The sequence below is a fragment of the Entelurus aequoreus genome, linkage group LG12 (genome assembly GCF_033978785.1).
Source record: "Entelurus aequoreus isolate RoL-2023_Sb linkage group LG12, RoL_Eaeq_v1.1, whole genome shotgun sequence".
In the NCBI taxonomy this organism is placed as follows: domain Eukaryota; kingdom Metazoa; phylum Chordata; class Actinopteri; order Syngnathiformes; family Syngnathidae; genus Entelurus; species Entelurus aequoreus.
Window position 1 is genome coordinate 42,211,816 of NC_084742.1, and position 22,152 is coordinate 42,233,967.

Below are 22,152 nucleotides of genomic sequence, written 5' to 3' on the forward strand. Positions count from 1 at the left end.
CCTTTTCTATGTTTGAGGCTCCGTTCACACTTGTGGTCTGGTACTCTGGTCCGGGCAGCTTTTGTGACATATTGCATACACTGTTAAAAGTAATTTTGGCTTTTAGTCAGTAGGACTATTGTTGTCAAGTTGACAGAAAAATTGCCCATCATAACTAAGTAAGAAGAGTTATGACAACTTCAACTAGAAAAAAGCACAGAAACTCATTAAAAACTTATAATAATAAGTTCAGGTAACTTCAGAAAGTAAGTCAAAGTGGGCTTTTCAACCAACACACATGCGCCAGCGATGTGATGTGTTGTACCTCGAAAATCTGATAAAATAAATTCAACAAAGATCTTTTTTAGTTCTCTTAAGTAATGTTTTCCGGTGAACATTGCATGATACAGAAACAAATTTGGAGTCGTATCAATTGTCTCCATATGGGCGGCATGGCTCAGTGGGAGAGTGGCCGTCTTGTAAGATGGCAGGCTGTGAATGGAAATTACCAGTTGGATCCCAGCCTGGTCAAGCTCATGCTGAGGTCCCCCGCTGCTGATAGTATGTGGTTAGCGCTTTGTGTGTGTGAATGGGTGAATTTGATCATGTGTACATATGCAAATAAATACTCAGGTATAGTGAAGTGATATAAAAATACAGCTAAATAATTGCAAACCATTTACCATGTTGAGCCAACTTGACTGACAATTTAATGAAATATGAACAACATACTTTAAAGTTATCTCAACTTGACTTACAATTTAATAAAATAGGAACAACATACTTTAAAGTGATCTCAACTACCGGTAATATTTTCACATTTATGTAACATCAGACTGAATGTCAACTCATGTTTTAAAGTGTAATGTACTTAACACTTTAAGTTGACTCAACTTAACTCAGTCAAAGTAACAAGATGACTTGATTGAGTTAAGTTGAGTCAACATTTTTTTTTACTGTGAGTTGAAATATTCCACACCAAAATGCCGTCTTCTATGTTGAATAAATTATAATTTTTTCATTCTGATACATTTAGATGTCTGGAAAAGCATCTAAAATACAACATTAAAGGCCTACTGAAATGAATTTTTATTTATTTAAACGGGGATAGCAGATCCATTCTATGTGTCATACTTGATCATTTCGAGATATTGCCATATTTTTGCTGAAAGGATTTAGTAGAGAACATCGACGATAAAGTTCGCAACTTTTGGTCGCTGACTCCCCATTGTTTACAACAGCAGCGTGAGCGATTCGGACCAAGAAAGCGACGATTACCCCATTAATTTGAGCCAGGATGAAGATTCGTCAATGAGGAACGTGAGAGTGAAGGACTAGCGTGCAGTGCAGGACGCATGTTTTTTCACTCTGACCGTAACTTAGGTACAAGCTGGCTCATTGGATTCCACATTCTCTCCTTTTTCTGTTGTGGATCACGGATTTGTATTTTAAACCACCTCAGATACTATATCCTCTTGAAAATGACAGTCGAGAACGCGAAATGGACATTCACAGTGACTTTTATCTCCACGACAATACATCGGCGAAGCACTTTAGCTACGGAGCTAACGTGATAGCATCATGCTTAAATGTAGATAGAAACAAAAGAAATAAACCCCTGACTGGAAGGATAGACAGAAAATCAACAATACTATTAAACCATGGACCTGTAACTACACGGTTAATGCTTTCCAGCTTGGCGAAGCTTAACAATGCTGTTGCTAACGACGCCATTGAAGCTAACTTAGCAACGGGACCTCACAGAGCTATGATAAAAACATTAGCGCTCCACCTACGCCAGCCAGCCCTCATCTGCTCATCAACACCCGTGCTCACCTGCGTTCCAGCAATCGACGGAAGGACGAAGGACTTCAACCGATCATCCGTGCGGTCGGCGGCTAGCGTCGGATAGCGCGTCTGCTATCCAAGTCAAAGTCCTCCTGGTTGTGTTGCTTCAGCCAGCCGCTAATACACCGATCCCACTTGCAGCTTTCTTCTTTGCAGTCTTCATTGTTCATTAAACAAATTGCAAAAGATTCACCAACACAGATGTACAGAATACTGTGGAATTTTGAGATGAAAACAGAGCTTTTTTGTATTGGATTCAATGGTGTCCGAATACTTCCGTTTAACTATTGACGTCACGCGCATACGCCATCATATATAGACGTTTTCAACCGGAAGTTTAGCGGGAAATTTAAAATTGCACTTTATAAGTTAACCCGGTCGTATTGGCATGTGTTGCAATGTTAAGATTTCATCATTGATATATAAACTATCAGACTGCGTGGTTGGTACTAGTGGGTTTCAGTAGGCCTTTAAACTAAATATTATATTATTTAAATAAGTAATTATGTATAAATATTGATTAAAGAATTATCAGTTAACAAATTAAATATTTCAATCAAATAAAGTTAAAGAGCGCCATTTTGACCCACATACGCAGAGGGAGGGAGCAGAGCCGCCTGCTGTATTGAATATGTCGATTATTTTCATATTACGCTATATTTACCAGTTTAAATTGAACAAAAGGCTTCTAAAAAGACGGAGCAGAAAAAAGCACTTCCAGCACATGTTCTGTCACACATTGAGTGGTGACAGAAAATGTAGATCAGCTCTTCCTCCACCACAGTCACTGCTACTGTGTCCTTGGGCATGTCACTTCACCTTACCACCACCATGTGTGAATGTGGACCGCATGAATAAATGGGTTTTGGGTCACAAGAAAAAAGGCGCTATATAACTCCAATCCATTATTACTATATTTTTCATTTCTGCATGCTTTTTTGTCATTTAACCATCATGTCTGTAGTCCACGTAGGATTGACCATTAACATTTGTCAAACCGCACCAGATTTAGTTTGCAAGGGGTCCACTTGTTTTTAAATATTCAGGCTTGATCAAAAGAACCATATTAGCAGACCAAACACACAAGAGTTCCTTTCAAGCCAACATAAGTGTGAACGCAGTTTGAATGTCAGTTCGCCTTCAAACTTTGGCCCTCTCCCAGCAAACATCCCTCTCCCGCTGTCGAGGAACGATTCCATTGAGGTGGCCAATCAGCGAAGGCTCCTTCGAACCCTGGAGCAGCTCACTAATCGTCTGAAGCGAACGCTGGCTAGGCAGCCGCTATCCAGCTTCCACGTGTCATCGGAGATGATTGTCGCAGACCCCAAATCACTGGAGAGCAGGAAGGCCTTGTTGTTCTGCAGACCTGGCTCTGTGCTGAAAGGAAGAATGTGTGGTGGGTTTGATGGAGCTGCTTCAATTATCTGCTTTATTTGTCTTTGCCGCCTCATCACTCTGCACTGTTTGCAGTCCAATGTCCAGTGGGAACGTATTTCTCTCTGGAATATAATGAGTGTGAAAGCTGCTGGCTGGGCTCCTACCAGGATCAGGAGGGTCAGCTGGAGTGTAAATCCTGCCCTGAGGAGACGTCCACTGCCTACCTGCACTCTCGCAACATAGCTGAATGTAAAGGTGTGACAACAAATTTTATTCAACCTGAATTCAGGGAAAAATGAATGTGAAAATTCTGCATAATCAATGTGGTTTTAGGACAGTGTAAGCCTGGCAGTAACTCTCTGAATGGCTTGGAGATATGTGAGTCATGTCCACTGGGTCACTTCCAGCCCGGTTATGGTGCCAGAGAGTGTCTGGTCTGTCCTGACGACACCTCCACCGTCACCAGGGGAGCCGTGGACGAGATGGAGTGTGGAGGTGACACATTTTCTTAACCCTAAAGCGATCCTTAGACCATTTTGTGCCATTTAATTTTTGAATTAAGAAACTAACTATATATATATATATATATATATATATATATATATATATATATATATATATATATATATATATATATATATATATATATATATATATATATATATATATATATATATATATATGTATGTATATACACATACAGTACAGGTCAACAGTTTGGACACACTTTCTCATTTCAATGTGCTTTTCTTTATTTTCATGACTATTTACATTGTAGATTGTCACTGAAGGCATCAAAACTATGACACCTGTGAAGTGAAAACCCTTTCGGGTGACTACCTCTTGAAGCTCATCGAGAGAATGCCAAGAATGTGCAAAACAGTATTCAGAGCAAAGGGTGGCTATTTTGAAGAAACTAGAATATAAAACATGTTTTCAGTTATTTCACCTATTTTTTGTTAAGTACATAACTCCACATGTGTTCATTCATAGTTTTGATGCCTTCAGTGACAATCTACAATGTAAATAGTCATGAAAATAAAGAAAACACATTGAATGAGAAGGTGTGTCAAAAACTTTTGGCCTGTACACACACTCTCTCTCTCTCTCTCTCTCTCTCTCTCTCTCTCTCTCTCTCTCTCTCTCTCTCTCTCTCTCTACATATACATATACATATTCATACATATATATATATATACATACATACATACATATACATATGTATATATCAATCAATCAATCAATGTTTATTTATATATCCCTAAATCACAAGTGTCTCAAAGGGCTGTACAAGCCACAACGACATCCTCGGTACAGAGCCCACATACGGGCAAAGAAAACTCACCCCAGTGGGACGTCAATGTGAATGACTATGAGAAACCTTGGAGAGGACAGCATATGTGGGTAACCCCCCCCCCCCCTCTAGGGGAGACCGAAAGCAATGGATGTCGAGTGGGTCTGACATAATATTGTGAAAGTCCAACACATCAGCGAAAGTCCAGTCCATGGTGGGGCCAGCAGGAACCATCCCGAGCGGAGACGGGTCAGCAGCGTAGAGATGTCCCCATCCGATGAACAGGCTAGCGGTCCACCCCGGAGCAGAGTAGAAAAGAAAAGAAAAGAAACGGCAGATCAACTGGTCTAAAAAGGGAGTCTATTTAAAGGCTAGAGTATACAAATTAGTTTTAAGATGAGACTTAAATGCTTCTACTGAGGTAGCATCTCTAACTTTTACCGGGAGGGCATTCCATATTATTGGAGCCCGAATAGAAAACGCTCTATAGCCCGCAGACTTTTTTTGGGCTCTGGGAATCACTAATAAGCCGGAGTTCTTTGAACGCAGATTCCTTGCATATGGTACAATACAATCGGCAAAATAGGCAGGAGCTTGACCGTGTAGTATTTTATACGTAAGTAGTAAAACCTTAAAGTCGCATCTTAGGTGCACAGGAAGCCAGTGCAAGTGAGCCAGTATAGGCGTAATATGATCAAACTTTCTTGTTTTTGTCAAAAGTCTAGCAGCCGCATTTTGTACCATCTGTAATCTTTTAATGCTAGACATAGGGAGGCCCGAAAATAAAACGTTACAGTAATCGAGACGAGATGTAACGAACGCATGGATAATGATCTCAGCATCGCTTGTGGACAAAATGGAACAAATTTTAGCGATATTACGGAGATGAAAGAAGGCCGTTTTAGTAACACTCTTAATGTGTGACTCAAACGAGAGAGTTGGGTCGAAGATAATACCCAGATTCTTTACCGAGTCGCCTTGTTTAATTGTTTGGTTGTCAAATGTTAAGGTGGTATTATTAAATAGATGTCGGTGTTGAGCAGGACCGATAATCAGCATTTCCGTTTTCTTAGCGTTGAGTTGCAAAAAGTTAGCGGACATCCATTGTTTAATTTCATTAAGACACGCCTCCAGCTGACTACAATCCGGCGTGTTGGTCAGCTTTAGGGGCATGTAGAGTTGGGTGTCATCAGCATAACAGTGAAAGCTAACACCGTATTTGCGTATGATGTCACCTAGCGGCAGCATGTAAATACTAAAGAGTGCAGGGCCAAGAACCGAACCCTGGGGAACTCCGCACGTTACCTTAACATAGTCCGAGGTCACATTGTTATGGGAGACACAATGCATCCTGTCAGTAAGATAAGAGTTAAACCAAGACAAGGCTAAGTCTGACATCCCAATACGCGTTTTGATACGCTCTAATAAAATATTATGATCAACATTATCGAAAGCGGCGCTAAGATCAAGAAGCAGCAACATAGATGACGCATCAGAATCCATCGTTAGCAATAGATCATTAGTCATTTTTGCGAGGGCTGTCTCCGTAGAGTGATTTGCCCTGAAACCGGATTGAAAAGGTTCACAGAGATTGTTAGACGCTAAGTGTTCATTTAGCTGCTGTGCGACAATTTTTTCGAGGATTTTCGAGATAAACGGAAGGTGGGACACCGGCCGGTAGTTTACCATGAGGTCAGGATCGAGGTTAGGTCTTTTGAGTAGAGGATGAATAACCGCTTTTTTGAATGGTAGGGGAACAGTGCCAGAGGAAAGTGATACGTTTATAATATTTAACAATGATGGACCTAATAATACAGATAGCTCCTTGATAAGTTTCCCAGGAATTGGGTCAAGTAAACATGTTGTTTGTTTTGTCCCATTTACACATTTTAACAATTCCTCCAATGTTATTTCATCAAAGAGAGAGAAACTATTTTGGAGGGCAGTGTCCGTCGTATATACAGTCGTATTTGTGTTAATAGAACCCAGTTGTAGCTGAGATGCATTGTCTTTAATCTCTTTTCTAATGACTTCAATTTTCTTATTAAAGAAATTCATAAAGTCATCTGCTGAGTGGGTGGAGCTACTGGGAGGAGTCCCTTGTTGGGTTAGCGATGCTACTGTACTAAACAAAAATTTAGGATCATTTTTTGTTGAGGTGGATGAGATTTGAGTAATATTTAGATTTAGCTGAGGTAAGCATGCGTTTATAAGTTATTAAACTATCACTCCATGCTTGATGGAAAACCTCAAGTTTAGTCGCACGCCATTTGCGTTCCAGCTTTCTACATGATAATTTCTGGGCTTTAGTTTCTTCTGTAAACCATGGGGTACGCCTTTTAGGGGCCCTTTTTAGCTTTAGCGGTGCTACACTATCAATGGTGTCGCGCAGGGCGTCGTTAAAGTTGTTAGTGAGGTTATCAATAGAGCCCACATAATTTGGGAATGGTGCCATTACCGAAGGCAGTAGGTCAGTAAGAGTCGTCGTTGTGGCAGCATTAATGTTGCGGCTGCTATAGTAGTTATTATTATTATTATTAGTTTGTTGACATTGAGTCAGAACTTCGAATTTTATAAGGTAATGATCGGACATTACTTTAGTGTACGGGAGTATCGTAACTTTGGAGGTGGTGATACCCCTGACAAGCACTAGATCTATCGTATTACCGCTGCGATGCATGGGTTCATTTATTATTTGTGTAAGACAAACAGCTATCAATTATAGTCTGGAGCGCCACGCATGGAGGGTCCGATGGGGTATTCATATGGATGTTAAAGTCTCCCATTATGATTATATTGTCGGCGTGCGTCACTAGATCAGCAACAAACTCTGAAAATTCATTGATAAAGTCCGAATAGGGCCCTGGGGGGCGGTAGATGACAGCCAGGTGCAGAGGCAGCGGTGTGACAAACCTCATAGTAAGCACCTCAAACGAGTTATATTTATTATTTAGGTCCGAGGTAAGGCTAAAGTTTTTGTTGTATATTAGTGCAACACCCCCACCCCTTTTAATGGGACGGGCAATATGCGTTCCCGTATAGCCAGGAGGAGACGCCTCACCCAGCGCAAAAAATTTGTCTGGTTTGAGCCAGGTCTCGGCTAGACCAACGACATCAAGATTGTTGTCTCTAATGACTTCATTAACTAATAACGTTTTGGAAGACAATGATCTTATGTTTAAAAAGCCCATATTATAGGTAGTGGGCTGTTTTGAGGAGTTTTTGTTGAAAGTATCCGTAGTAGCAATATTAATAATGTTACGTTTATTATGCGTAGTGCACTTTAAATAATTTCGACCATATCTAGGAATTGATATGACAGGAATTTTTAGATTGTTTGCAACCTCAGTAAAATGCATGTCCACCTCTGACGCAGAAAAAACATTATGTGAGTTGTATATTATTCTAAGAGAATTGCTATGTGTGCAGGGATTATCCAGCCCGGCACTGGCTAGTTCTAGCTTAACAGACTCCTTATTAGCGCTTCTTTGAGGATTAGCCTTTAGCCTTTTTGTTAGCCCCGCTAACAACAACGCCTTTAGCTTTGTTGTTAGCCCCGCCCGACATCCCCGCTTCTGCTTCCGAGCACACCGCTTACGTCTCTTTCGTTGACGGTCCCCGCTGGTAGTGGACCCCGCTGCTTCAAAGGCCACTGCTGGATGTAGCTCGCGAAGAATTCCCAAGCTAGCGAGTAGGTCCACTGTACACGCATCTTTCAGCCCAAAATGGCCCAATCTCTCCACATCCAGAATCGTAAGTCGTTCTTAAGTGATCACGGAGTGAACACGCTGTGAGCCAGCCATGAAATTGACTGAATTGACGGGTATTTTTGCCAAATCGGTCTACACTTCCAAGAGCGCCTGCAAGAAGCTGCCGCCGTGAAGCGCCGCCATCTTGAAAGTTTTGTATATATATATGTATATGTATGCATATAGATGTATATATATATATATGCATATGCATATATATATATATATATGTATGTATATATATATATATGCATATGTATATAATATATATATATATATATACATAATTACATATGCATATATATGTATACATATATAATGTCATATGCCACAAAATATGAATTTCTAAATCACAAACATTTCTAAAACTGCAAAAATTTTACTAAAACTGTCCCATTGAAAATGTCACTTCTGATTCTCCATTTACCCTCAAACAAACTAATGTAATCCCTTATGTTTTTTGTCCACCTCATGATACTACTTTTTATCACTCAAAGCATTCAGCAAAATTCCACACCTTTAGACTGAAAAAAGCGTGTGTGTGCGTATGCCTGTGTTGCTATTACTCTTGGATTATGGTGTGTATGTAAATAAAAAAGTGCTTTGTGACGTTTTGTATACACATTGGCATTTAAAAGGTTGGAATATCGTAAAACATCATTATTATTAGATTTGTATATTTCATGTGTAAGTAGTATGAAATTAATATTATGAATCTCTATGAAGACATTTTTTACATTTTATGAAAATAATTATGTAAATGAATTTTAAGCTGAACGATTGTCCTCTCGTCCACAGTCCCATGTTCGTCAGGTCATTTCTCCCGCACTGGCCTGGTTCCCTGTTATGCTTGCCCGAGAGATTACTACCAGCCTGATCATGGCCGATCTTATTGCCTTTCCTGTCCTTTCTATGGAACGACCACGGTTACGGGGGCGACCACCATCCAGCACTGCTCCAGTAGGGCTTGTAGATGAACATGTCCGTCTTTGGCTTTGCTCACTGTCTATTTTGTGTGTGGGTGTTATCCTCAGGTTTTGGCTCCAGCTTCCTCCCCAAAGAAGAGAGTGTAACTGCCGCTCCAGAGGTGGAGGTCAGCAAAGAGTACCAAGCTAGCAGCCAGGTTCGCCGCATGTTTTTTTTCTCTCCCTACGCTGCAATGTTTGTTTCATCCAGATCTCCTCCTTCCAGGTTTTCCATGAATGCTTCCTGAATCCCTGTCAGAATAAGGGAACGTGTGAGGAGGTCGGGGTTGGCTATGTTTGCACCTGCATGCCTGGTTTCACAGGTGCATATTCACTTAGTGCCCCATTCTCCCATGTGCTTAAGTGAAAAAAGCTGCACGATTGCACAGATTCTGGCTGCGCAGCATTCTCCCCTCGACTTACGTCTGTCACTGCGCGCCTTCATCAAAGATGTGCACTCTGGATGGAGTAAGCCTTAAATGTGGGCGTTCGTAGTCAAATATGGCCTTCTGCGTATTCTCCCAACGATTTAAGTACAAACCCCGTTTCCATATGAGTTGGGAAATTGTGTAAGATGTAAATATAAATGGAATACAATGATTTGCAAATCCTTTTCAACCCATATTCAATTGAATGCACTACAAAGACAAGATATTTGATGTTCAAACTCATAAACTTTATTTTTCTTTTGCAAATAATAATTAACTTAGAATTTCATGGCTGCAACACGTGCCAAAGTAGTTGGGAAAGGGCATGTTCACCACTGTGTTACATGGCCTTTCCTTTTAACAACACTCAGTAAACGTTTGGGAACTGAGGAGACACATTTTTTAAGCTTGTCAGGTGGAATTCTTTCCCATTCTTGCTTGATGTACAGCTTAAGTTGTTCAACAGTCCGGGGGTCTCCGTTGTGGTATTTTAGGCTTCATAATGCGCCACACATTATCAACGGGAGACAGGTCTGGACTACAGGCAGGCCAGTCTAGTACCCGCACTCTTTTACTATGAAGCCACGTTGATGTAACACGTGGCTTGGCATTGTCTTGCTGAAATAAGCAGGGGCGTCCATGGTAACGTTGTTTGGATGGCAACATATGTTGCTCCAAAACCTGTATGTACCTTTCAGCATTAATGGCGCCTTCACAGATGTGTAAGTTACCCCTGTCTTGGGCACTAATACACCCCCATACCATCACACATGCTGGCTTTTCAACTTTGCGCCTATAACAATCCGGATGGTTCTTTTCCTCTTTGGTCCGGAGGACACGACGTCCACAGTTTCCAAAAACAATTTGAAATGTGAACTCCTCAGACCACAGAACACTTTTCCACTTTGTATCAGTCCATCTTAGATGAGCTCAGGCCCAGCGAAGCCGACGGCGTTTCTGGGTGTTGTTGATAAACGGTTTTCGCCTTGCATAGGAGAGTTTTAACTTGCATTTACAGATGTAGCGACCAACTGTAGTTACTGACAGTGGGTTTCTGAAGTGTTCCTGAGCCCATGTGGTGATATCCTTTACACACTGATGTCGCTTGTTGATGCAGTACAGCCTGAGGGATCGAAGGTCACGGGCTTAGCTGCTTACGTGCAGTGATTTCTCCAGATTCTCTGAACCCTTTGATGATATTACGGACCGTAGATGGTGAAATCCCTAAATTCCTTGCAATAGCTGGTTGAGAAAGGTTTTTCTTAAACTGATCAACAATTTGCTCACGCATTTGTTGACAAAGTGGTGACCCTCGCCCCATCCTTGTTTGTGAATGACTGAGCATTTCATGGAATCTACTTTTATACCGAATCATGGCACCCACCTGTTCCCAATTTGCCTGTTCACCTGTGGGATGTTCCAAATAAGTGTTTGATGAGCTTTCCTCAACTTTGTCAGTATTTATTGCCACCTTTCCCAACTTCTTTGTCACGTGTTGCTGGCATCAAATTCTAAAGTTAATGATTATTTGCAAAAAAAAAAATTGTTATCAGTTTGAACATCAAATATGTTGTCTTTGTAGCATATTCAACTGAATATGGGTTGAAAATGATTTGCAAATCATTGTATTCCGTTTATATTTACATCTAACACAATTTCCCAACTCATATGGAAAACGGGGTTTGTACTTTTGCTTTTACACCTCTGAGGCAGGAATAGCTCCAGCACCCCTGGAAGGTGCAACATTAAATTGCACTTGAAGTTTGAATGCAGTTCTACGCCACGCATAACACAATTTTAAAATACATCTCCTCAAAACTATCAAATCTATTCTGATTGCTTCAATTGGGACCCCTGAAAACATCAATTGAGGTGAGAACAAAAGGACCCAAATGGCACTTTGAATTAACTATCAAAAATCTAAATGCACATCGTTGTCTTTAACAGACGTTTAATACAACAATTTAATTTGGACCGTGATCTTTGACCTATGTGACTATTTAATGGAAAAGAACATATATAATGTAGCGTCTATAAATTGATTCCATTGATTTGTTTGCTAGTTAATGTCAAACTGTCCCTCTTCAACTTGCACACACACAAAAAGGAGAGACACACACATGCAAGCCCTTCTGACAAGTCACAGCTTCACAAACATTTGTACTACACAAAATTCTCAACATCACAAATAACATCAGTATGGCTATAATAGTGTGTTGCACCCACCCAAGAGAAAGACACTGTTGTAGCTTGTATACATACAGAGGGTACATCAACCCTGTTCCTTCCCTCCACAGGTGCAAAGTGTGAGATGGACGTGGATGAGTGCGATTCGACTCCATGTTTGAATGGAGGCCAGTGTAAGGATGGGATGGGAGAATTCCAGTGTGAGTGCAAGCCCGGATATTTAGGTAAGGGATTGTATTAAAAGTTATTTCCTCTTATCTTCTTGTCACTTCATAATTTCCCCCTGTCGTTTCAGGCTCTCTGTGCGAGGCAGAAGTGAACGAATGTCTTTCGTCCCCCTGCCTAAACGAAGGGGTGTGTGTGGACGAGGTCAATAAGTTCACGTGCAGTTGTCATGGTGGCTTCACAGGTGAGAAAGCAGGCAATTACCGTATTTTTCGGAGTATAAGTCGCACCGGAGTATAAGTCGCACCTGCCGAAAATGCATAATAAAGAAGGAAAAAAACATATATAAGTCGCACTGGAGCCCGGCCAAACTATGAAAAAAACTGCGACTTATAGTCAGAAAAATACGGTATATCATGATGTGTGCTGAATAAATGTATGTTTTACATATTTGTCATGCTCTCAGGACCTCGTTGCGAACTGGAAATAAATGAATGTCTATCTAACCCCTGTGAAAACGGCGGCGCATGTGAGGACCTGATGGGCAGTTATGCTTGCAACTGCGCCGTTGGCTTCTCCGGGGACCGCTGCGAGGTGGATGTGGATGAATGTTACAGCACACCATGTCTTAACGGCGGCTCGTGTCTGGACGCTGTCAACGATTTCAGGTGATTAGTCATTTTACATGACTGTAAACAACATTTATGGCGCCTTCTATGGTTTGTGTTCAAAATGCCGCTAACATACACTACTGTTCAAAAGTTTGGGGTCACCCAAACAATTTTGTGGAATAGCCTTCATTTCTAAGAACAAGAATAGACTGTCGAGTTTCAGATGAATGTTCTCTTTTTCTGGCCATTTTGAGCGTTTAATTGACCCCACAAATGTGATGCTCCAGAAACTCAATCTGCTCAAAGGAAGGTCAGTTTTGTAGCTTCTGTAACGAGCTAAAGTGTTTTCAGATGTGTGAACATGATTGCACAAGGGTTTTCTAATCATCAATTAGCCTTCTGAGCCAATGAGCAAACACATTGTACCATTAGAACACTGGAGTGATAGTTGCTGGAAATGGGCCTCTATACACCTATGTAGATATTGCACCAAAAACCAGACATTTGCAGCTAGAATAGTCATTTACCACATTAGCAATGTATAGAGTGTATTTCTTTAAAGTTAAGACTAGTTTAAAGTTATCTTCATTGAAAAGTACAGTGCTTTTCCTTCAAAAATAAGGACATTTCAATGTGACCCCAAACTTTTGAACGGTAGTGTATATGTACTTTAACATAAATATCCTCAAAGTTTTAAATTCATTAGACAAAAAGTCATTGGCATTGACTTATTGCCTAATATCAGTGGCGGGCCATGCGTTTCCCACCTAGGCCTTCAGTGATGTCCGACTTCAATGATTACCTCTCAAAATACCATCATTTATGTCACCACATGACTTTTGCTGGAGAAATACTATACAGAAACACATTTACGCCCTACTGGGCATTGAATCTCCTCACCAGTGTACATTTTCTGGCGCATTTAAAACTCATTTAAAAGGCATCAGCAATCAAAACATATCTCATGTGGTACTGTCAAAATTAAAATTGCAAAAAACCTATTAAAAGTGAAAACATTTTATATTTGAACTCACAATTTGTAGCACCTATTCAACGCCGTATTAGCCAGTGGTACCACTCGTAGTTGATTCAAGTGATAATGGCGGGCATTTCCCCATTTCATCGCCAGAACAGCTGAGCTAGCTTGTAGGGTTGGCCGACATCATCTCACGAGATGTAGTTTCTCTTCAAATATCCTTGAAAATGGCCTTGCAAATATATATCTGCCACCTAATCAACGTTTTGTTCTCCTTCTCTTCCTGCTAATTTGAAACTTGTGAATGGATACTCACTTTGGAATGACAAGTGAGTATCCAATCACAGTCTCGTTAACATCAGGCGACTTAGATAGGCTACTGTCAACAACTTGTGATCTGATTGGCTATCGCAACTGTCTCCCAACTCTGTGTTCTGAAATTCACCCGCTAGCGGTCCCGGTGAGTATTCAATCACAGGACGCGTAAATGTCACGTTCAACGTGAGGCCATCTAAAAGACCTTACAACTCTTGATCTGATTGGCTATCGCAACTGTCTATCAACTGTATGTCCCCGTTAACTTACAGTGCACGAACACCCGCATTGTTGATTCTGAAGGTCTCGGGCAGATTTCGTACAGCATGGCAACATAAGCTAGCTGAATTCTGATTGGATACAAACTAAAACTAAGAACAACAGCACTGGAACGAGCATACTATGGCATGAAGAGAATATGAATACTTTTAGATATTTAGGGAAAGTAAATAAAACAATTATTTTATCTTTAATTATGATCATGATTTCTGGTTATGTTAGACCAGCAGAGAAGGCCTTGCTTGCCCTGACCCCACCACTGCCTAATATTTGCTAACAGCGCCATACTGTGGGATATTTGTGAGATAAAATAAATTACATGTAAGGGTTTCACTATAAGGTGTAGTAATGTTTTACCCTATGTTTTTGTAAGCTAACTCATCTACTAGCACTGCACACAGAAAGGATGAAAATGTGTCAAGACATGCATCCCTACCATTTTACCTGTGTTTTTTTTTCTCTGATAATAGCTGAATCAGCACAGAATTGAGTACACACCTTTAGGCGACTCACAAGCACGAGTGTGATTTGATCAAAATTGGTTAAAACAAGAACCATCAAGAAAAATATCTCTGCAACTTAGCAATTAATTGTCCATAAGTTACTGACCATTTTTCCAATGATGATTACATGTACAGGGTTTCCCCTGCATGTAAGTGATCTTGGTGCGGCGTTGCAGCAAAAAAAAAGCCGCCACACCTAAAAAATTAAGGTATTTTACGTAAAAATAAATTACAGTAATATATTATATGAATAGATATACAGATAAAGTATCTCACCATTGCCGGAAGGTGAAAACAGACTTACTTGGATGTAAGGATCCTTACAGACATCTTCCCCGATGTGGTGAACTACTGAATTTTTTCACACACAGCCTATTTTACACTTTGAAAGACTTTAAAATTTATAGGAGTCTAAAAAGCTATGACTGCTTTGTTTGTGGAAGGGTTTGTGATGTTTGTGTTTATCTGTATAAATAAACCCAGTGGACATGCTGTTGTGAAGGCTCGAGTCATGCACTTTCAGAAATGATCCAACCCAAGTTTGACAGCCTGGAGGATCACGGATAACCAATCTAAAATCCTCTCGGCACTCTGTGGCTGCAAAGCAGGATTGGTAGAATGCTGTTCTCATGTCACTTCACTTTTGTTTTATGTGACTTGGGCTTGGGCAGGAGGGCGGCGGATCCTCCAACCACCTTAAGCGTGACCAACCAAGCCCTCAGATCCTTGTCCCAAAGTTACGGATCTGACTTTCCGACTTCCCTTACCTGCTTTCTTCTTACATGCCAGAGGCTGTTCACCTCGTAGACCTGCTGGGGACATGGGTTTACAGCAGTGGCGATTGCTCTAACACTGCAAGCTTCCCCTAAAATATTTGTTAAAAAATGGTGAAATATGTGCTTTTGTCGTAACCTTTCATTGACTAAATATACATTAGAGGGTTTTGATTGATTGATTGAGACTTTTATTAGTAGGTTGCACAGTGAAGTACATATTCCATACAATTGACCACTAAATGGTAACACCCGAATAAGTTTTTCAACTTGTTTAAGTCGGGGTCCACCTAAATTGATTCATGATACAGATATATACTATCAGATATATACTATCATCATAATACAGTCATCACACAAGATAATCACATTGAATTATTTACATTATTTACAATCCGGGGTGTGGGGGGCGAGGGGGGGTTAGGTTTGGTTGTTATCATCAGTCATCAACAATTGAGAACAGAGAAATGGATATTGGAACAGTGTAGGTCTGACTTGGTAGGAATGTACAGCAAGTAGTGGACATAGAGAGAGAGAGAGTGAGAGAGATCAGAAGGCATAAGAAAAAGTATCTGCATTTGATTGTTTACATTTGATTATTAACAATCCGGGGAGGGTGTTAGTTTAGGGTTGTAGCTGCCTGGAGGTGTACTTTTATTGCGGGTTTGAAGGAGGATAGAGATGCCCTTTCTTTTACACCTGTTGGGAGCGCATTCCACATTGATGTGGCATAGAAAGAGAATGAGTTAAGACCTTTGTTAGTTGGGAAACTGGGTTTAACATGGTTAGTGGAGCTCCCCCTGGTGTTGTGGTTATGGCGGTCATTTACGTTAAGGAAGTAGTTTGACATGTACTTCGGTATCAGGGAGGTGCAGCGGATTTTATAGACTAGGCTCAGTGCAAGTTGTTTTACTCTGTCCTCCACCCTGAGCCAGCCCACTTTGGAGAAGTGGGTAGGAGTGAGGTGGGATCTGGGGTGGAGGTCTAGAAGTAATCTGACTAGCTTGTTCTGGGATGTTTGGAGTTTAGATTTGAGGGTTTTGGAGGTGCTAGGGTATTCAACTCTTTATCATATTCAGCGTCCATTGCCTTCAGTGGGGAAGCATAGAGTGGGTTGTTCCACTGTATGCAAACTAAACATCTCTCCGTCCATCCACCCATTTTCTACCGCTTGTCGCTTTTGGGGACACGGGGGGTTGGAACCTATCCCAGCTGCACTCGGGCGGAAGGCAGGGTACACCCTGGACAAGTCGCCACCTCATCGCAGGGCCAACACAGATAGACAATCAATTGGATGAATGCTCGGTTTTGTCCCACCCACGGATACCGAGCGTCGCTAGAAGTGAATGACACGTGGGCTCAGCCTCGGCTGGCCTAGTCGCTGGGCTTTTGCATGATGATTGGATGATCTGTCTGTGGCTGAATCCCTTTTTGAAATATAAACCGCAGGCACAAATATATTGGCAAGCTGGGGGAAACCCTGATGTATGCTAACAAGTCTTCTAAATCATTTTGACCACAACGTAGAGTGGTAATCCCATATTTTGGGAAGGTCTAATTAGTTACAATTGTTACTTCCCCCTTAAATTCACATGATGTATACCTCTGTCATAGATGTCACTGTGTGGAGGGCTACCGGGGTCAACTTTGCGAGGTGGATGTGGATGAGTGTGACCCCAACCCCTGTGTGAACGGGGCCAGCTGCCTGGACGGTGTCGGGTCCTATACATGCCGCTGCCTCCCTGGGTTCAACGGAACCAGGTGTGAGACAGGTACTATAGGACAGATACCCCATCACCATGGCAGCCAAAGCTTGTTAATGGGTTGCCATCAGACTCTACTCCATACTCATCTGCTTATTTTTGTTTTACCAGAGATGTCTTCTGCCTTCAATTTGGACTTTGAGGTGTCAGGTATCCATGGTTACGTATTGATGGACGGAGTGATGCCGACGCTCACGGAGATCACGTGCACCTTCTGGATGAGATCTTCAGACGGCACCAATTATGGCACGCCCATCTCCTACGCTGTGGAGGGCAGCGACAATGCGTTCCTTCTCATAGACTACAATGGGTTAGTCATGTGCACAAACTTTATTGTAGGTAATGGCAATACAGAGGGCCTTTTTCCCCCATAGACATTCTGTGACCAAGGATGTATTCCCCGAGTTTTAAACCATCCATCCATCCACTTTCTACCGCTTATTCCCTTCGGGGTCGCAGGGGGCGCTGGAGCCTATCTCAGCTACAATCGGGCGGAAGGCGGGGTACACCCTGGACAAGTCGCCACCTCATCGCAGGGCCAACACAGATAGACAGACAACATTCACACTCACATTCACACACTAGGGCCAATTTAGTGTTGCCAACCATATGGCAAAATGTAAATATAACATTAAAAACATTACAAAAAAAACAACTTACATAAAACTGAAAAATAGAAATGTCATCACGCTAATCTCAATCTGATGCACATATGAACTGTGAACCAAAATGGATACATATGGAAAAGACTGTGACAAGTATCTCATTGGAGACATTACTTTATTTTGAAAAGTCCAAGTGGAAGGAATATCATGTACAGAGTTTTTGTATTCTAAATACACTAACAAGATATAAAAAAAATGTGCATTATGATGCTGATTGACAGTGGTATTGTATTTCTTAGAGAAATGAGAAATAATCCTGATTTATTTACAAATTCATCAGACCCAGCCTTGGCTGAATGGACTGATAAAGGGCTAATAACATATGATCAGGTGATGACCAAAAATACTGTACAATCATTCGAAACGATAACTTCTGATGACATTTTTTTTACTTTTTCAAAATGTCTCCAGGCAAGAAGCTGCTTAACAAAATATATTAAAAATATAATCGATAACAGTTTAATACAGTATTTATCAAAAAAAGGAAAGTAAAATCGCACAAATGTATAACATATTACAAAATTCATTGGTCCTGGACTATAGTGTCAAAGACATATGGGAAAAATAATTGACAATGAAAATTGCAGAAGATGAATGCGAAGAAGGAATAAAAGAAATCTTTAGAACAATTTACTCTAAGTATTGGCAGGAATTTGCATGTTGTAGGGGCAGCATGGCTCGGGTGGTAGAGTGGTGTTGGATACTGAACCTCCAGTTGCTCCCAATGCTGAGTCATCACCAGTAGGTGAATGTGGTATTAGTGTTTTGAGTACCTATACAAGCAGAATCCATTTAAGCGTCTATGACATACTTTATTGTAGTGAGAAGTACGGCACCTCAGCAGGAACTGGCTGCTGGAGGGGATGCGGTGAACCCATTTAAAACCAAAAATATGTTTGCAGTGTTGTTAGGGGTAAAGAAAATATGATGAAATCATTATTATGTTTTAAAGGGAATGTACAAACAGAAATATGATTGGCATAAATATAAAGCACAAACTGAAATCAGCACATATACATCTATTTAACATATTTAGAATCACTACACTAAAACAGATAACAAAGACTTGAAAAGAGACAGCAGCACCTAATATAAAATCCTGGACAGCCCTGACACAAATAACAGAAATGGAAAAAGTAACATTTAGTAATAAAGATACAATGAACATATTTAAAAAGTTATATCCAGAAGATTTCGGTAATGCAATTATTAATAAAGATTAAAGTATTAAAAATATAATGTTGGTCAATATTATATGCATATAATAAGTATAGGTAAGCATGCTATCTCTACTAAAATGATAAAATAATGAGTATTGATATGCTGCACAATTGGAATTAGTAATAATGTTCTGTCGGTATGTATGCATAAGAGTAAGCAGAGATCGGAGGGTTATTTTTTAATTGTTGTTCTCCTTTTTATTGATTGAACTTTGTTTTCCAATATATGACATTCACTGTAAATATTGTTTATTTCTTAAAAAAGAAAAACAATGTTAAAGAACAAGACGTATAATTGTGTGAAACCAGTGCAATAAAGTGTAACGGAGACCAGCCAGTGTGTACAAGGGTAAACCTCACTCCCTGACCACCGCAAAAGCAGTGCTAGCTATCAGGTCGATAGCTCAGGCTTTTAGCTTATTAGCTATCACGCTTGTCTCTCGTGCCGGCGACCCAGTTCCCAGTCTCGTGCCAAACAGAAATCAGGGACTGAGCCACGTGGGTTAAAAAAGTCTACCGTCTAGCATCTTCCCCTGGTTGTGTATCTGCAGATGGGTGTTGTATGTCAATGGCAAGGAGCGGATTACCGACTGCCCTGCAGTGAACACGGGCAGCTGGTACCACATCGGGGTGTCCTGGAGAAGCTGGGATGGAGACTGGAGGATCTACATCAACGGGAAGCCCTCAGATGGAGGCAAAGGCCTGTCGGTTGGCACCAGTATCCCAGGTGTAGTGCTATCAAAGCAGACCAAAACATTGTGGGGTTCTGCTAGGTTGTTAATGGCTTTATTTGCATCCTGTAGGTGGAGGAGCTCTGGTGTTGGGTCAGGACCAGGACCAGAGGGGTGAAGGCTTTAACCCTGTTGAATCCTTCGTTGGCTCCATCAGCCAGCTCAACATCTGGGATGGGGTCCTTACAACCCAGCAAGTAAATTCAATAAAAATGAAAAATTTCTACAAGTGCACATTTAGTAGATTATTTTCTTTTGTTTTGTAGATCAAGGTGCTTGCGAGCAGCTGCCCAGATTCCCATGTCACCCACAGAGGAAATGTTCTGGCCTGGCCAGACTTTCTTAGTGGAGTGGTGGGCCGGATTAAAGTCAACCACAGTAGCATTTTCTGTGCTGGTCAGTGTATCATCACTGTAATCTCAGTCATTTTGAATATAATATGCATCAACATAAAAGTGCCATTGTTTGTTTTCAGACTGCCCACAGCTGGAAAATGTTGTGCCTCACCTCCACTCCTCCAACGTGGAGGTGAGCCCAGGCGCACAAGTCCAGCTCTCCTGTGACCCCGGCTTCTACCTGGTGGGGGAGCCAGTGCTACAGTGTCAAAATAAAGGAGAGTGGAGCCACCCTCTTCCCAGCTGTGAACGTAAAAAGCCTATACTCATCCATAAATACTGGAGTGCAAAAATATTTAATATTTAATTAAACTGATAAATACACAGATTGATCATTTGAATACAAACCTCGTTTCCCTATGAGTTGGGAAATTGTGTTAGATGTAAATATAAACGGAAAACAATGATTTGCAAATCCTTTTTCAACCCATATACAGTTGAAATGCACTACAAAGACAAGATATTTGATCTTCAAACTCATAAACTTTATTTTTTTTTTCAAAAAATAATTAACTTAGAATTTCATGGCTGCAACACGTGCCAAAGTAGTTGGGAAAGGGCATGTTCACCACTGTGTTACATGGCCTTTCCTTTTAACAACACTCAGTAAACGTTTGGGAACTGAGGAGACACATTTTTTAAGCTTCTCAGGTGGAATTCTTTCCCATTCTTGCTTGATGTACAGCTTAAGTTGTTCAACAGTCCGGGGGTCTCTGTTGTGGTATTTTAGGCTTCATAATGAGCAACACATTTTCAATGGGAGACAGGTCTGGACTACAGGCAGGCCAGTCTAGTACCCGCACTCTTTTACTATGAAGCCACGTTGATGTAACACGTGGCTTGGCATTGTCTTGCTGGAATAAGCAGGGGCGTCCATGGTAACATTGCTTGAATGGCAACATATGTTGCTCCAAAACCTGTATGTACCTTTCAGCATTAATGGCGCCCTCACAGATGTGTAAGTTACCCATGTCTTGGGCACTAATACACCCCCATTCCATCACAGATGCTGGCTTTTCAACCCTGGCCTATAACAATCCGGATGGTTCTTTTCCTCTTTGGTACGGAGGACACGACGTCCACAGTTTCCAAAAACAATTTGAAATGTGGACTCGTCAGACCACAAAACACTTTTCCACTTTGTATCAGTCCATCTTAGATGAGCTCAGGCCCAGCGAAGCCAACGGTGTTTCTGGGTGTTGTTGATAAACGGTTTTCGCCTTGCATAGGAGAGTTTTAACTTGCACTTACAGATGTAGCGACCAACTGTAGTTACTGACAGTGGGTTTCTGAAGTGTTCCTGAGCCCATGAAGTGATATCCTTTACACACTAATGTCGCTTGTTGATGCAGTACAGCCTGAGGGATCGAAGGTCACGGGCTTAGTTGCTTACGTGCAGTGATTTCTCCAGATTCTCTGAACCCTTTAATGATATTACGGACCGTAGATGGTGAAATCCCTAAATTCTTTGCAATAGCTGGTTGAGAAAGGTTTTTCTTAAACTGATCAACAATTTGCTCACGCATTTGTTGACAAAGTGGTGACCCTCGCCCCATCCTTGTTTGTGAATGACTGAGCATTTCATGGAATCTACTTTTATACCCAATCATGGCACCCACCTGTTCCCAATTTGCCTGTTCACCTGTGGGATGTTCCAAATAAGTGTTTGATGAGCATTCCTCCACTTTATCAGTATTTATTGCCACCTTTCCCAACTTCTTTGTCACGTGTTGCTGGCATCAAATTCTAAAGTTAATGATTATTTGCACAAAAAAAAAAAGTTTATCAGTTTGAACATTAAATATGTTGTCTTTGTAGCATATTCAACTGAATATAGGTTGAAAATGATTCGCAAATCATTGTATTCCGTTTATATTTACATCTAACACAATTTCCCAACTCATATGGAAACGGGGTTTGTATATTGTG

At 41.0% G+C, this 22,152-nt stretch overlaps 1 protein-coding gene across 3 annotated transcripts in view; it reads left to right on the forward strand.

Moving 5' to 3' along the window:
* Positions 1 to 22,152, forward strand: part of svep1 (sushi, von Willebrand factor type A, EGF and pentraxin domain containing 1) — a 141,806-nt gene that overhangs the window by 88,637 nt on the left and 31,017 nt on the right. For all 3 annotated transcript variants that reach the window (XM_062065996.1, XM_062065998.1, XM_062065997.1), the window contains exons 16-30: positions 2,990 to 3,223; positions 3,298 to 3,459; positions 3,538 to 3,699; positions 9,046 to 9,207; positions 9,282 to 9,370; positions 9,439 to 9,535; positions 11,938 to 12,051; positions 12,123 to 12,236; positions 12,459 to 12,660; positions 17,064 to 17,221; positions 17,324 to 17,522; positions 19,649 to 19,824; positions 19,901 to 20,025; positions 20,095 to 20,224; positions 20,304 to 20,474. In XM_062065996.1, coding sequence (XP_061921980.1) covers positions 2,990 to 3,223; positions 3,298 to 3,459; positions 3,538 to 3,699; positions 9,046 to 9,207; positions 9,282 to 9,370; positions 9,439 to 9,535; positions 11,938 to 12,051; positions 12,123 to 12,236; positions 12,459 to 12,660; positions 17,064 to 17,221; positions 17,324 to 17,522; positions 19,649 to 19,824; positions 19,901 to 20,025; positions 20,095 to 20,224; positions 20,304 to 20,474 — 2,295 coding nt within the window. The remainder of the gene's footprint in view (positions 1 to 2,989; positions 3,224 to 3,297; positions 3,460 to 3,537; positions 3,700 to 9,045; positions 9,208 to 9,281; positions 9,371 to 9,438; positions 9,536 to 11,937; positions 12,052 to 12,122; positions 12,237 to 12,458; positions 12,661 to 17,063; positions 17,222 to 17,323; positions 17,523 to 19,648; positions 19,825 to 19,900; positions 20,026 to 20,094; positions 20,225 to 20,303; positions 20,475 to 22,152) is intronic.